The sequence below is a fragment of the Pleurodeles waltl genome, chromosome 1_1 (assembly GCF_031143425.1).
Source record: "Pleurodeles waltl isolate 20211129_DDA chromosome 1_1, aPleWal1.hap1.20221129, whole genome shotgun sequence".
NCBI lineage: Eukaryota > Metazoa > Chordata > Amphibia > Caudata > Salamandridae > Pleurodeles > Pleurodeles waltl.
This window is the reverse complement of record NC_090436.1, coordinates 387892940-387909514: the sequence shown is the minus strand read 5'-3', so window position 1 is coordinate 387909514 and position 16575 is coordinate 387892940. Positions and strand designations below refer to the sequence as shown.

Sequence of the window (16575 nt, the reverse complement as noted above, 5' to 3'; positions counted from 1 at the left end):
TTGCCAAGAACTTAGATGGTCTTACAGTCCGCCAATCGCATACGATTGGTTGCTGTTAGTGTCAATCATTTCCTTGCTTCTTATTGATGGCTCTCCTACCCAGCTTGTACATCTTGTGTTTTTGCCTCCCCTGGAGCATGGCCTCTTTACCATCTCTCTGGCTGGCTTCTATCCTTCAACTGCTCTCTTTTAGAGCATTTATTTTTTAACTAAGCACTTCTGAGACTGCATGTGTTTTCCACCTCTCTCTCTCTGTGTGCTCCTCCCAAATGCCCACCCCCTCAGATATGTTTCTCTTGTGTACTTCTCATTTCCACTCCATGTTGCTCGTGTTCTCATCTGTTTCTCTAACACTTCCTGTGTTGGTGTTTCTTTTCTGTGCTTCTTGCTCTTTCAAGTGCTGCTCTGCATCACCCCCACACTCTGTGTTCTTCTCTCCCCCACACTTTGTTTTTCTCTCCATGTGTGCTTCTCCCTAGACCCTTGTTGCTCCCCCTTGTGCAATGCTTTTTCCCTCCTCTCCCCTAAACGCACACCCATTTTATTCTCCATTGCATATCGCCTCCGCTCTCAGGGTCCCTTTTTTAAAAATCTGATTTTTTTTTTTACTGACCCAAGTGGCATCCACCATCTTGGATTTGTAAATAAGAAGTTAAAACAAATGGCACCGAGATCATTCTCCTGGCACGCACATGTGTTGTGTCACGTGCGTGTGCATACGTCATCAGAAATGCATGCACCAGTGGAAATCGACCACTAGAAGCAGTTGCCTTTTTGCCATTGCTGCACAACACTGGGAAAAAGCTCAATGCTGTAAAACAGTCGGCAAGATCTAGTGGCTATATGCTTGCTTTTGTGTTAGCGCTCCTGAAGTTTACTAACTAGTTAAGGATTATTTGTGCACAAAACCTTCATCCCTGGGGAACAGGAATATAAATTGGGGCCTTGCGGTAGATGAATGCCATTGCTTGGTCCAAAGCCTTTGTATACTGGAGAGCCAACGAGCTGGAGTAAAAGTTTCGGTTCAATGATTAACATTTGCGGTGGCTCCATTATGATGTTTTACAACACTGGTGATGTTCTAAATCAGGGAATCTAGGCCATGAGTTGCTAGAGCTAGTCACAGCAGAGACCAGAATTACTCTAAACTGCTTTAGTGCTATAAAATAGTCTTACTTCATATAAAATATTTAAGAAAACACTCTTCTAGTAAAGCCCTCCTTACTTCCAAATCAAATGTCAAACAAACGCCCTTTTCCAAATATTCTTTCTAAAATGACTGCAGACAACGTAGCAAGATTGAGAGGCTTGAAAAGTAAGAATTGGATAAGTTAGTAGGACTGCCTTCAATGTGGCAACACGTGTACACACTGGCCCTCTCAAGTGCTGTTTACATGCGTTGCATGCATATATGTTGTTCATCACATTATATCCTGCCCTCTTGTCAATGCTGGGGAAGAAGTAGCTAAAGAAGATTGCTTTCTGGAAAGAGGAGTGGGTCACCAAATAGCCAACAGCATGAAGTGAGAGAGAGGAACACTCTTCTGAGAGGAGCTTAAATGCTGGAAACACGTCAAGCAAAAAGCAGTGCAGTGAGGCCAGACCTATGAACTGCTTTCCATGGTACAAGTCAGCAAGGCTGGACAGCAAACCCTGAAGAAACCACACTAAACAAATGCATACCAGAGCAATGTTGCCCCCTATGTCGAAGCCTACCTTCGCTAGGTGGGTTTGTCAATGTTATACACCACAACCAATGACATTTGGCAAAACTGACCCATATGTGTCATTCTACATTACACGTTTCCAAAGATATTGCGTAAAAAGTAATTGGCTTTATTTGTAGCCAATACTTAAGGGCAATTAATGAAGTAATTCAATGGTTCAACCTTGCAATGTACGCGAGGATAATATTTCTCCACTGCAACAAATGATGAATGTCCCCATGCAAATCTGGGTCTCTAACACAAAACACTGGTTTTACATAAGGTAAACATATTTGTTTAGTAGGAGTACAAGTGCCTAACCGATAATGTGCCACCCTAGAAAATGGAAATTACAAATCTTATATCAAATTCTATTTAGCATGAACCCTACGGGTGTACCGAGCTCGTATGACTGAAAACACCTGTTTCTTACTGAGTTATAATCCTTCCAAATAATTAGAACATACATTTACTTTCAAATGTTCATGTAAGTTAATTTCCGCATTAGTTTTTTCATGTAAACGTTCTATGTTTCAGTGCACAGTCACAACTTTATCACCCAATACGTTTCCATCTTTGATCACAGCGCTCTTCATCAGGCGTTCATAATAGCACTTGTATTCCAAGAGCTCTACAAAAGCTCAAACATTCAATAATCTAAAAAGGGGTACATGCAACAGATGTGTATAGATATCTTTGTTATCCTTCAGGAACCCTGTATCTGGCATGAACATGGCTCCGTTTACATGGAAAACCAACCATTCTATGGCAGAAGCAATACCTGTTTCAAGTGTCGAGCCCGGACACAATGCCCATCACTACTCCTCTGCCAGGAAGTCATCCATCACAGCATCGGTTCAGAAAATGAAATACCAGCAGAGCCCATAACTGCTGCTCAAATACTCCAAGGTGCTAACAAGAATATTTGCATATCTTGCTAAAGTATCCCAGGGTGATTATAATTCTGTCAGTTTCCCGGAGATATTATTCAAATATGTCTACACTGTCCTCAAAGCGCTAGCTAGCCAGCAGTGATGACAGATGCTCAAACAGGCCTGGGTTGCTTACATTTCGTGGGTTCTGCTAACTGAAGGAGGAGGGAGGGGAGCTACGATGGCAGAGCAGGTGGTAGTGACCCACGACAGTGGAATGGTACTTATTACCAGTGCTTTAAATGGGCAGGTACTGATACCTGCGCTTCTTTAATTTGAAAGGGACAGTACCCACACTTCTCAGCGCTGGTACTACACATTTAATGGGAGAGTACTGGCACTTCTCAGAAGCAAGCAGGTACTCTAAAGAGTGAGTACCTGCGCTTCTGTATTTCCATTTAAAGCACTGCTTATTACCTTGATCAGAAAGGCCGTAGACAGAATTACCAGACTGCTTATATACTGCCTCGATGCCAGATTATGGAAAGCACAGCACGTGCCTGTTTCAATGTATACCCCACCTCCATCCAGTATGTAAATCACACACTGCCACGCTGTAGGGCAGTATGTAAAGCACACGCCTCCAAGCCCTTTTCACAAATACCCCTGCAATTTAGATTGCCAATGATATCTCCTATTCCTTCCTGGATGTAAATACGACATCGTACCACTATGTAAAGCTCAATTCGCAACATTATGAGCGGATCGCAACCCCCTCCTCTTTCCCTTCCAGTCATTGTGTGCTGAATGTACTCACGGACCCCACTCATCCCTCGAGCCCCACATAACTTCACAGAAATAAATCAAGCACGTGCGACCAAGGGTACAAGTACTATCTAATTACAGGTACTAAAGGAAGGACTTCTAACGATACTATAGGAAGGACGTAACTGTCCAAAATGTTTATCTTCTAGCACGGCGGAATCCTTAGCTCATCGGGGATGGTAACTCAGCGAGTAAGGAAAACACACACACTGGTGAATGCTGTTCACACACAGCAATGGCAGCCTATATGGGAATCAAGCTCAGACACAAGCGAGCCAGTCGACAGAGACAAGGTATCTTAAGCAGGGCCATTGGAATTATGCAGCAAGACCCGGCCAAATTATGCGACAGGGTTGAGTAAAATATGCGGCAAGAAAAGGCACATTATGCGGCACAATGCAGCACATTTTGTAATAGAATTGTACCATTATTTCGTTAATTTTAAACATGGTAACACTCTTTGGACATGGTTGCACGTCATTAGTTCCGGGTCCAATACCTAAATACAGCAATCGACACAAAGGTAACCAACCAGTCCAGCTCTGCAAAGGTCCTTCCACTGCGCAGCAACGTGTCACTTCATTTTTTATTAACTTTTGAACCGTTTGGGATTGAAACATATTTTTTTTGCTAAAATATGCAGATTATGTGGCAAATAATGGACTATGTGGCAGATTTATAATTATGAGAAAGTCGCTACAACCGCAGAACTCCATTAGTCCTGATCTAAGGCGTGAGCTATCGAAGCTCTAGCTAAGGGCACCAAGTGACTTCTAGTGAAAGTGACCAGATGCTGGGTGGTGGCGATGTCATCATTATAGCTCAGATACGCTCAATGTATTTGCTATCACGCTATATAAATCTATAATGCTTCCTTGCATTAACAAGTGACACAATTTGCCTTTGTGAGCAATTACATTTCTGCTCTCGATTTTAGTGTGTGAGGTACGAATGTACATCTTATTGGCCATGCACCTGCCACTCCCTGGGCATGAAACGGTTTCTCCTCACGGCCCACAGTTCTCATCTTCGCTGGAGGGGGAGTGCCTGCCACACTTTAGGGAGGAGCCTGATGTGTAGTGCCTGCTCCAGTGAGCAGGACAACACCAGGGAGCCATGCGAGGTACTGCGAGGCCCTGAGCTGCATTGGTAGCAGAGGGAAAGGAAAAGCATACATTAAATGATCAACAAAGCCTCCTAAGGGGGTCCTCAGCTATTCAACGATGGCACGGGGGCTGATAAGAGGAATTTTGGGTGATCCTGAAAAGAAACAAGAATTCTACTTGGTGAGTCATTTCTAGGAACTATGTCAGAGAGAGAAAGCTGCCAACCAGACGTTGCACATTTTCTTAGGTAGCAACTGAGCAATGCACATGTCCCTTGGTAACTGCAACACTTGACTACCACTACTTCAACACCGAGCCTACCTACCCAAAGCCAACAGCGACCCAGTAATTCCGGACCCCCTGGTGTGGTCCAACCATGGGGAGAATGTCTGGAGAATAAGTGATGGGACCTGAAACTATATTGGTGATATCGGCTTCTTTCAAGACAGGAACCATTTCCATCGCAGCCTCCACGTGAGTCATCAACCTGTCCAAGTCGGACTCAAAGAGTTCCTTCCCAAAACCTGAAAAACATATTCGAGTTACATTAGACTTGTACTTAAAATATCAGAAACAAAAAGAAACTAAATATAATATATAAACATTGTTTTAGTATCACCAATATCCTGACACACTGCAAGTCTGTTATAACATGCCATAGGACGGGGCAAATTCTCATACCCATGTAATAAACTCCTGCCTAGCAGGATAGCAGAACACCTGCTTGTATTTTATTAATTTGGACACACAATTACCATCTTATGCCATGCCTTCAAGTATCGGTGCCTGAAAAACTTACAATTTAGGAGCATACCAAGACTACATAAAACTTCCAAATAAAAGGAAATACAATAAAACGCATGTACCTGGCGGCACGCCATCAGTTACCCAGGACTCTTGGAGCTTCATTTTCTCCGGACTCTCGTAGGGGCCAAACAGCAGCCCATCTCTTTCTTGCCTCAGGTAGTAGGAGCCCTCCAGATCCCGGAGCACAGGGAGCTCGGTCTTCAGCGCTTTGACTTCCGGCACAGCGGCTGTGACAATGTACTGATGGTGGACCGGTATGAGAGGATGATTTAATCCTACCAGCTGTCCTACTTCACGGGCCCAGAAACCTTCGAAAAATAAAAACGTTGAAGTAAATATCATGTACACACTTCAACTACCGTTACACGTCATCATGGCCCCTGCTCGCAAATGGAGCGCTACATTACACACGCTTTCATCTAACCCAGCGACTGTGTTGCCAGTCTGACCGGTCAATCGTTATTTGATAAACTGGCAGATGCATGTGAGAAAGCCTGGCAAATCCCTGCCCAAGTATTTTTATTGGGAGTTTGCCCTGAACAATAACAGGAGTGAACAGCCCATGTATCATACAAAATCACATCGAAGAAAGAAGCATTGGCAAAGCCAGTAGGTCTCGGCAATCCGAGGGCTACATGCGTTGGCAATGTGCATTTGCGTATAGCTCTGGGGCTGTTTTCATTGATATACACAATGCATTAACAGTGCCAACGCCTACAGCTCACAGACTGCCGAGACCTATTGGTTTTGCCAATGCTTGTTTAAAGTCCACTGGGAACGCTCCAGATGAAAAGTAAGAGACTCGCTAACCTGCAGGGTGAAAGAATAATGATCCTCTTTACGAAGTGGAAAATACGGGTCGGGCGTGGATTATTGAGGAAACCAGACAACGGTATCATGATTTTCAATGTCTCCTCCACATAGGTCAGTTTCAACTTGATGAAATACAGCAAAGTGAACTCGAGTCACACAGAATCGTGTCGCAGTTATGTATTTAAAGAGCTAAATAACGAACGGTGAAGTGCCAGAGACCGAGTGACCTGCTGTTCAGCGCACTGTCCTCCCAGAGGTCCCCGTTCCCGGCTTCAGTGCGCTGTAAACGACTGCAGCACCATACGCTGCTCATAGAGGTCTCTGTCGCCTGTCAAGTAACCGTATTTGCTGGGTGGGGGGTACTACGACCAACCGGTGGGTATCGAAGTGGAGGAGCAGATGAATATTGTAAAATACATGTTGAGGAGGCTTGGTCGGATAATGCACCTAAAATGGATGCACAAGGGGCATGTTTATAGACCAGGGTAGAGTGAGCAAACAGACAGGAGGGAAGGGGCAGGTTAGCACCAGGACGCCTTGGGTGAGGGCGTCAGTGAACTACAAATTCTGCAACAGGCGAACGGGCGTGGCTGCATCCATGTGGGTGTTCTTGCAGGAGCGGTACCCAGGGGAGAGGAAAGTGGGGGAGGTCAGTCGGCCCAGCATTAACCAGAATGAGTAGAGGGCAGGGAGGAATAAAGGGACAGCCGTGGTGATAAGTGGGTCAACTGATGGAAATGCAACAAGTCTGGGTTCACGGGGAAGGTCATCATTCTGCATCACTTAGAGAGAGTGGTCGAAGAGGGTTGTCCCATGCAGGGGAAATGGGGCTTTTACGCAGGCGACTGACCTCCTCAAATTGAAGGGCCTCCCCTTCAGCTCTCCCCTAATGCCACAGTGCTCCATACAAGGCTTCGGGTGTTGGGGGCTGACTTCACCTCCAGTGTAACGTGAGAGTTCACTTGGCAAGATGGAGAGCGGGGCTGGCAAACCATGCCCTCACCACTATGCGCTTCCCATATTTGAATATACACAGGGAGCAAGCTTCGCGAGTGTTTACGTGGGGAAGTTCTGTTACTTCCCAGTGTGTTGTGTTGATCATGCAGCAATATGTGGAGAGGGAAGGGCATGACCACAGCATCTGATGACGATCCGCTGATAGAGCGAGGCAGCACAGAAGGCTGAGACGAGTGGTAGGGAAGAAGCGATTAGGCTGTTTGGGTGTTAAATAGGCCTTGTGGACAGTGGTGAACTAGATACTTCTGAAACGGGCATTGCGGGAGACCCAGTGTTGGAATTCCAGTGCCCAGTCCCATTTAGTATCATGAAGAGCCCGCCCAATGTCCCCTTCCCATTTGTCCTGCATCAGTGACCGAGAGACCCTAGCATGTTCTCTTACTGCCTTGTAAAGCCACGTTCTGAGATGACAGCCTGTTCCCCTGGTCAGTGGAGTCTGTATAACAGAGAGGGGTTTGGGGCTCAGCATCCTCTATAGACCAAAGGGTGCGAAATGTGTGGCACAGTAAATGATATATTAGGTATTGGCCTCTGGGGAGGGCGAAATCATCTATTACTTGGTCGAGACAGAGGAGGTGGCCATCTACGAATAGGCCGCCAACAGTGGAGAGCGAGCAAATGAGCCAGGGTGCTAAATCTGTTATAGAATGGAAACCGGGGGGCAGGGAAGGCTCTGGAGGGAGAATGCAGGGGCGTATGGAGGGTTGTGGCAGGTGATGCAAGTTACCCTCCTGATGCATCTGCGAGCGATTGCTACATTTAACAACTGCGGAGTCAGAAGAGCCATCCCAGGTAATAGGAAAATCTGGAGAACACAAGGATAAAGGGGATCTCAGCCTGCACTAGTTTTGACTAGATTGCATTGCGCAAGCCACCGCAAGACCCATTGGAGCTGGGCTGCCATTCTTGAGGTTAATGTTGATAAAAATGCCCATAATAAACATGAATTTGTGGATGCTGAATAGTTCTCAGCATGGCGATGTTCTAGGACATTACTTCTGGACAAATGCCAAGCCCAAATCAGTTGTGGACTTCCGGTTTGTCAAGGGGGTTCATGGTTAGATGACTGCCTACCTATTCAGCTAGACACGTAACCACATGACTCTCCTAGTGGGGTGTGTCCAACTATGGCAAATGGATCACAAATACACTGTTCAAATTGGGTTCAATTGCAATTAAAAGGAGGTTCAAAGCTGCTGTCAGATCTTAACTGACCGTGAGCCATTAATTCACCAAGTAGGAAGTAATGAAGCCGTATAATGAGCGAATGAGGTTTCTACTTGAAAGGGCTACAGGCTAGAGCACAAACAGAGAAAAGCCGCAGCCTGAGCCCCGAGATTTATTTTGCCCTGGTTCAATAGCAACTTGAGAACAAGGCAGGGGAAACCACAGCGCACAGTTAGATCAATCTGCTGTAATCAAAACTTGACCAGATAGGAGAAAAGTTTGCTGCATGCCAGTAAGAGAGAACCACTGTAAATGAAAATTAGTCACAAAAGCAGGACTAAGGGGGCTGCAATAAAGGTAATTGGGGAAAGGATATTAAAAGATTTTAGAAACCTGTAACACATGGGGCGGGTGAAAAAAAGCTCAACATTGCATATACGATACTGAATTGGCAAATTGCGCTGTATAGGTTTCCACCTTAAATGACAGTAAAAGGGCTAACTAGCAACTGAGACATCTCAATCAGAAGCCAACTTCTGGCCAACTACGCTATGGCCATTTATTTCTGAAATGTACGGCAACAACAATCAATGCTCTGAAAACAATCTCGGGCCATGGGACACGATGTATGATCAATATTGTTCTAAAGTGTTATTCAGTTTGGTGGGAAATTGTTTTGAAGACTGTTTTTGAAGCAATAATGGTGAATCCAGAACCCCCTGTATGGGAAGGCTCAAATTGAATGGCAGTCTTTAAAAAGTGCTGCAGAGCAAAATTAGGGAATTACAAATTGCTGGTGAAGCTCCGACAGGCAGTAAAGCGCTAGCTAAAATCTTGTATTCACATTTATTGGACTGGGTCAGCATCAATGAAATACTCCCAGTAACCACTTTACACAACATTTGTTAACCCCTTCTCACTTATGTCGTCTAGCAGCGGGAAAGAAGGGGCCCCTATATACTGATTTACAAACTGCTATGGACAGAATTACACAATGAGGGGCTCCTGGTGCTCTTTTTGAAAAGCGTCCATATTCTGTGCCATCACAACTGAGTGACTGTTTGGAAGGACGGTGCGGTGCCAGGACAAAAAAAGTCTCAGGAAGACACGGAGTCAAGCTGTTAAACTCTTATGTACATTGATCTACTACTCTCTCTGCTCAAGCTGGGTGAGCGCTGTAGGCTTAGCAAGCTCAAAGCTATCCACACAAGGACCAAGATAATGATTTTAAGTGATAAAAATAAAAGTTTTGCCAGTGCCAAACTTCAACAAATAAGGGATGTGAGGTTATCAGCACTCTTAGTTATGGAAGTAAAATAGCTTGTTAATTAAATTCATGATACAAGACCAAGGGCCTGATTTAGAACTCCGTGAACGGGTTAGTCTGTCACAATGGTGGCGGATATCCCATCCTCCGAAATCTAAATCCCATAGGACATGGTGGGATTAAGATTTCAGCGGACAGGATATCCATCACTGCTGTTACGGAGACACCCGTCCGCCGAGTTCTAAATCGGGCCCTAAAATAGATTTAGTTCAAAGTATGAAGGTCGGCAGGACAGCTGCCAGTCCCAGTGTGCCAGACAGTGCTATGGTCACCCTCCATGTAACATACAGAATGCCTAATCGTGCATCCAGAAGGAGAACAACCGTGATCCTTTGGAAAGTCCTCTCCTGTGAGTAGCATTCGGCATCAGAAATTCAACTGATGTGCACTGCTGAGGGCTCGAGTTAGGATTTCGTTCAGACAAAATCCCTCTCACAGGTTGCAGCGCTTTTCATGTTTGCCATATAAAATGCAGAGGATGACAATCCGTTGTCGTGGATGGTTATCAGTGGAGGATGTATCACTGCCAAAGAAGAGGTCGGCTGAGAAACTGGCCTAAGCCAAATAATAGACTAGAAAAAATTCTTGTCTGAAGGAAAAATGGCTTATAATTATTATCTGCTTACCAAAGATATGAAGTCTGCTCTTCAAAGCAAAGCAAAAAAATGAATTTGTAGGAGGGCTCGCACCGGAAAAGAGGAGACCGGTCTTGGTGTTACGGAAAGAACAATTTTCAGTCCTGGAAGTGAATATCAACGACCATGAAATCTGCCGATGTTATTCTACAACAGAGACTATTTCTCGTGTGTGTTTTCCACTCTGAACTTAAACCGCCTGGGGATTTATACAGAAACACTTGGTTTGTCAGTAACACTAATAAAATGTAGCTATTTTAACTAATAAGAAAATGGAATTCACTGATTAAGGGCACTTTTAAATTCTTATCATAATTGTTGATTATTTGTTTTGATGGGTTTGTGCTGTGCGGCAAATATTTTGTGGCTTGCTGCGTACAAATTATACACTTTAAATAAAAATAAAGACTTCCTGTGTCGATGGTTTCAGGGTAGGAAAGGGTAAATGATTGAGGGCTTGGATTTTGCCCTTAACTATTCTCTACTTGACAGAGTCCAAATATGCGATTCCACCGCCCCTGCCATTAACGCCAATGTACGAAGTAGAACATGTGCATGAAAAGTATTTACAGTTAGGCCAAGGTCTGTGAACCGATCGTTCTTTGATTATCGACGTAGGGTTTCATGTGGCTGCAGGCCACCTTTATGCTGCCCATCGGAGTTCTGCACCAGCGGTTGCTTGGGGGGACTGGGTGCTTGCAGGACCTCAGATGTTTCTCCAATGAACTGTAACTTGACACCCAACATACAATGGCTGCAATCATAGGCATCTGTATTCTTAGGGGCTTGATGGCACGTAACCATACAGGGAGTGCAGAATTATTAGGCAAATGAGTATTTTGACCACATCATCCTCTTTATGCATGTTGTCTTACTCCAAGCTGTATAGGCTCGAAAGCCTACTACCAATTAAGCATATTAGGTGATGTGCATCTCTGTAATGAGAAGGGGTGTGGTCTAATGACATCACCACCCTATATCAGGTGTGCATAATTATTAGGCAACTTCCTTTCCTTTGGCAAAATGGTTCAAAAGAAGGACTTGACAGGCTCAGAAAAGTCAAAAATAGTGAGATATCTTGCAGAGGGATGCAGCACTCTTAAAATTGCAAAGCTTCTGAAGCGTGATCATCGAACAATCAAGCGTTTCATTCAAAATAGTCAACAGGGTCGCAAGAAGCGTGTGGAAAAACTAAGGCGCAAAATAACTGCCCATGAACTGAGAAAAGTCAAGCGTGCAGCTGCCACGATGCAACTTGCCACCAGTTTGGCCATATTTCAGAGCTGCAACATCACTGGAGTGCCCAAAAGCACAAGGTGTGCAATACTCAGAGACATGGCCAAGGTAAGAAAGGCTGAAAGACGACCACCACTGAACAAGACACACAAGCTGAAACGTCAAGACTGGGCCAATAAATATCTCAAGACTGATTTTTCTAAGGTTTTATGGACTGATGAAATGAGAGTGAGTCTTGATGGGCCAGATGGATGGGCCCGTGGCTGGATTGGTAAAGGGCAGAGAGCTCCAGTCCGACTCAGACGCCAGCAAGGTGGAGGTGGAGTACTGGTTTGGGCTGGTATCATCAAAGATGAGCTTGTGGGGCCTTTTCGGGTTGAGGATGGAGTCAAGCTCAACTCCCAGTCCTACTGCCAGTTCCTGGAAGACACCTTCTTCAAGCAGTGGTACAGGAAGAAGTCTGCATCCTTCAAGAAAAACATGATTTTCATGCAGGACAATGCTCCATCACACGCGTCCAAGTACTCCACAGCGTGGTTATGCAAGAAAGGGTATAAAAGAAGGAAATCTAATGACATGGCCTCCTTGTTCACCTGATCTGAACCCCATTGAGAACCTGTGGTCCATCATCAAATGTGAGATTTACAAGGAGGGAAAACAGTACACCTCTCTGAACAGTGTCTGGGAGGCTGTGGTTGCTGCTGCACGCAATGTTGATGGTGAACAGATCAAAACACTGACAGAATCCATGGATGGCTTTTGAGTGTCCTTGCAAAGAAAGGTGGCTATATTGGTCACTGATTTGTTTTTGTTTTGTTTTTGAATGTCAGAAATGTATATTTGTGAATGTTGAGATGTTATATTGGTTTCACTGGTAATAATAAATAATTGAAATGGGTATATATATATTTTTTGTTAAGTTGCCTAATAATTATGCACAGTAATAGTCACCTGCACACACAGATATCCCCCTAACATAGTTAAAACTAAAAACAAACTAAAAACTACTTCCAAAAATATTCAGCTTTGATATTAATGAGTTTTTTGGGTTCATTGAGAACATGGTTGTTGTTCAATAATAAAATTAATCCTCAAAAATACAACTTGCCTAATAATTCTGCACTCCCTGTAGAGTAAAGTAGTACCACGTCTCTACCAATAGAAAAAACTGACATTCTCCTAGGGACGGCGTCAGTGGATGTCCCATTTTGAGGAGCTCCCTCTTCAGCTTAGCATGAGGGTAAGTAAAAGAGTAAGGTGCTAAAACTATGAATAAACACCAAGCCTGTGTCTCCCCCACAACACTCCTGGATACAGTGGTCCTGTAAACCTCACGTTCATGATAACCAAACACCCATCAGCAGACAATTCAGATTTTCACACATCACCCTACTGGAAGGCTCAGGAGCTGCCTACAGAGAGAGGATTGTGTAAACTGTTTAATATTTTAAGATTAGGATTACAGAGCCATCCCTATCAACAGGCCTCCAAACTGAGCACGGCCTTCTGAGATTCTGCAAAAATTAACTTATCCTTTTATCTAAACAAATTTTTGCTACGTTTTTGCATCCCAGATTCTTGACCTGTCAACTTAACTCCTTCAACTGTCTTATGCTTTGAAGCAGCTCTTTCCAAATCTATGCGGGGGGTCGGCGATTCACAGCTTGATATTTCATATGAGAACCCAGTATGCAGACCCTGGGGACTTCTAATCCATAAACCAGTGAACTGCGGCTTCACCTCAACGAGAATCCACGTCTGAAAAGTATGATATTGCTTATTCCCATAACATTTCACTTTGCTTCTCAAATCCCATACCTCAAGCATAGTCTAAAATGGTCTTATCCTGATTTCCTCTTAAATACCTCTTGTACGTGTTCGTACAGTCAGTGCGCTTTGAAGGGCTCTAAAATGTCTGAGCAGTAGGAGGGATGCTCACACTGTTGCCAAATCAGAGACTTCTCACCTAGAGAATAATGTACCAACACCAATCATCACTAGTAAAACAGCAGCTTCCCATCTGGTGCAACAATAGGATAACTACAGGCAATGTATCTCAACAAGTGATGTGTGGAATTATTTAGATTTCCATCTAGAACCATAACTGATACTGAAGTGAATGGTAAAAATAAATAATTCAATTGTCCTCCTCAAATCTTACTTTTGGAAACAAATTTCAGTATATTTCTAAAGGTATTATACAAAGTTTTCTGAATGATGTGAAGCGTAATTTGATCTTTGCTGCCAATGAGTTAGTATTAAAATTGAATTTTACTAAAGAGAGGCAAATATACCACAGCATGGCAGGATGATTTTATACTGGTGGTGTTACCACCACTTGACTAGCATAAATTAAGTATCCTCGCCATAGGCAAAAAAAGTTGCAAGGGCCTGACACCACGATTCCAGCCCTCCTGTTGGCTTCACTACTGCATAGGCTCGGCAGGTACACTATATCAAAAGTGTAACCAGGATGAAAAAATACATCTTCCATTAAAAAAGGATGATGAGTGGGAGCCGCTGTACAAAAGTTTGATTTCATCTACTGCGATGACTACCACCGTCTCTTTACTGCAATGTAGTCAAGAAGCTTGCATGGGGTGCAAGGGTGAGAATCTCATTTGTCTCAAAGTTCAGAAGGTGGCTGTAGACAGCCTTTTCTCATACTTTGGAGAGAAAAGGAGTTGCTAAATTGTGCATTTGTTGTTTGCTAAAATGGAATAATCTAAAGTTCTCTTTTCTTCAGCAGGGGCAACACTATTGCCGACTCCCAGACTTCAGTCCTGATAGAGGGCTCAAAGAATGTATGCATTTAACATTTGTCCCTTCACTCAGCAAACGTTTCTTGTGGATATGAGCAGGGAGGATATCCTTGGGGAATCCAGGAGGTCAACAGCTTTGGGCCAACTGAAAAAAAACTTCCTGTGCCACTGGGTGAAAGGTTGAGATGCAAGCGGTAGTAGCAAAACTGGTAGAAACATTCTTTGTAAATCCGGATTGTATATCCGCAGCACCCACATTATCAACCACATCATCAAGAATATTGTTGATTTTGGGGACTAAATAAATGGCAAAATGATTACATTTATCCACTGATCTGGATATATCAGTGGGGAAAGAAGGCCCACTAATGTATTTTATGATAGAGATCACAATATATTTATTTGATGCCTTAAGATTGCATACTATGTTGCATTGCTATTTTCAATAGCCCATGTTTAGTTGTGATTGCTGTGCTTTAAAGGATTTTGAGTCACGATCATAAGATTTGTACCTTATGCCTTCTACACTTTTGGGTTCTTTCCATATCTGTCTTAGTTCACAAGTAAACAAAGACTGGTTATGTTTCCTCCTCTGAACCTTCTGAGTAGGCGCAATGCTATTGTTTGCGTACTGCTACGATTATAATGAGGTAAGAGATCAGCTAAGGAGAGTACTGGATCAGTGATTCCCAATCTTTTGACTTCTAGGGAGCCCCACTTAATCATTACTGGAACCCGGGGACCCCCACAAGTCATTACTGGAAGCCAGGGACCCAGACTAAGCATTGAGGATGATTTCAAAGGCAAAGCAATACACACAAATTACAGAAAAAACAAATGATGACACCATCTAATTTGCAAAAAAAAAAAAAAATCTAATTTGAACAGAAAGGTTGGAGCTTTTCTAAATTCAATTGAGGCAACTCATGTCCATTCTATATTCTGTTGGATGCACCTGCACTGCTCCCATGAACCAATCTGAGGATAGAAATTTATGTTTTTAGCGTGCAATTTCTAATTCTTTCACATTTACAGTAGGTTTTAAAATGTTCAATTATACAGCTAGCTTCTTTATTTATATACACTTTATTAATCTTTTAATGTTATGTAATTTTCTAAGTAGTCCCGGACCCCCTGAGAAGGCTTCGAGGACCCCCAGGGGTCCCTACGCCCCAGGTTGGGAACCTCATCTTGTGTCGCCGCACACTACCGCGGTGACTCTTTCTCAAGCCGCAGTCGGCCGGCGGTCTAAGTTTAGGGACACCTGCACCGAAGCAGCCTGTTTTGCCTACCTGTTTTCGCGGTGCGACCCAGGAGGCACATTTCATGCTCTGGGTCTCACCACAACCCCTGCCACCTTCCCTGAATTCACATATACTTACCCTCCTTGGGTTTTTTCCTTTTTCTTTCCTCCTTTTTCTTCTTTTTTTTCCTCCATCTTCGTTTCTTCTTTTTTCTTGGTGTCCATGTTGTCTTCCTCCTTGGTATTCTTCTTCCCGGCATGCTTTCTTCCTTTTCCTTTTCTACTTGGTCTTTTTTCCTTTTCTTTTCTATATGATCTTTCACAATCCAAGATTGTGTCGCACTTTCTTCCTGTTGTGTCACTTCCAGTTTTTTGGTATATAAGCACTTCAGTTCTTCTCTTCCTTGCGTTGCAAACACTTCTGCTTGGTGGTGATCCTCGCTCCTGTTTTTTCTGTGTTTTCCGCGTTCCTGTTTTTTGCTGCAAGAGTTATTAAATTTTTCCCTTGTTCATTGCTTTTTTTCCCCCTCTTTTTCAGGGGTTCCTATGATGGAGGTTTTTTCCCCAACTTTTTTGGTTTTTCCTCTGGGACTCCTTCTGGAGGGTAGGGTCTGCCTTGGCATCTTTTCCAGTCAGCAGCACCGTGGCTACTAGAAAGGGTCGCCCCTATCTTGGCCAGTCCAGAACCAGTAGAAGACCGGGTGTTCCTTCAAGTTCTTCAGCCAACGTTAGTAAGAGACGTGCATACAGTGACAGATTGCAACGCCCAAAAAATCTGCGTTGCGTGTCGACCATGGAAGGACCACAGGATGATGTTGTAGAAAATGCACAATCTATGCTCCATACTGTGCAACAACAAGCTCAAGAGTTACAACAACTGCAGGCAGAGAATGCCACACTACAACAAGCCTTGTCTTCCTGACCTGTGGATATACCTCCTGTTTCTACCTCAACACCTCGATATTCCTGAGTTCCGCATAAGATAAAGGAATTTCTGGACTCTGACAGTCTTCTTTGCATTTCGACCCTTACAATTCTCGTCTGATAAGGCCAAGGTGG

The 16575-nt window shown here is 43.8% G+C and overlaps 1 protein-coding gene across 2 annotated transcripts in view; it reads right to left on the bottom strand.

Annotated features, from left to right (window-relative positions):
- The window catches only part of DMGDH (dimethylglycine dehydrogenase), a 458426-nt gene that overhangs the window by 199658 nt on the left and 242193 nt on the right, over positions 1 to 16575 (bottom strand). For both annotated transcript variants that reach the window (XM_069223303.1, XM_069223293.1), the window contains exons 6-7: positions 5376 to 5624; positions 4835 to 5033 (exon numbers count right to left, since the gene is read on the bottom strand). In XM_069223303.1, coding sequence (XP_069079404.1) covers positions 4835 to 5033; positions 5376 to 5624 — 448 coding nt within the window. The remainder of the gene's footprint in view (positions 1 to 4834; positions 5034 to 5375; positions 5625 to 16575) is intronic.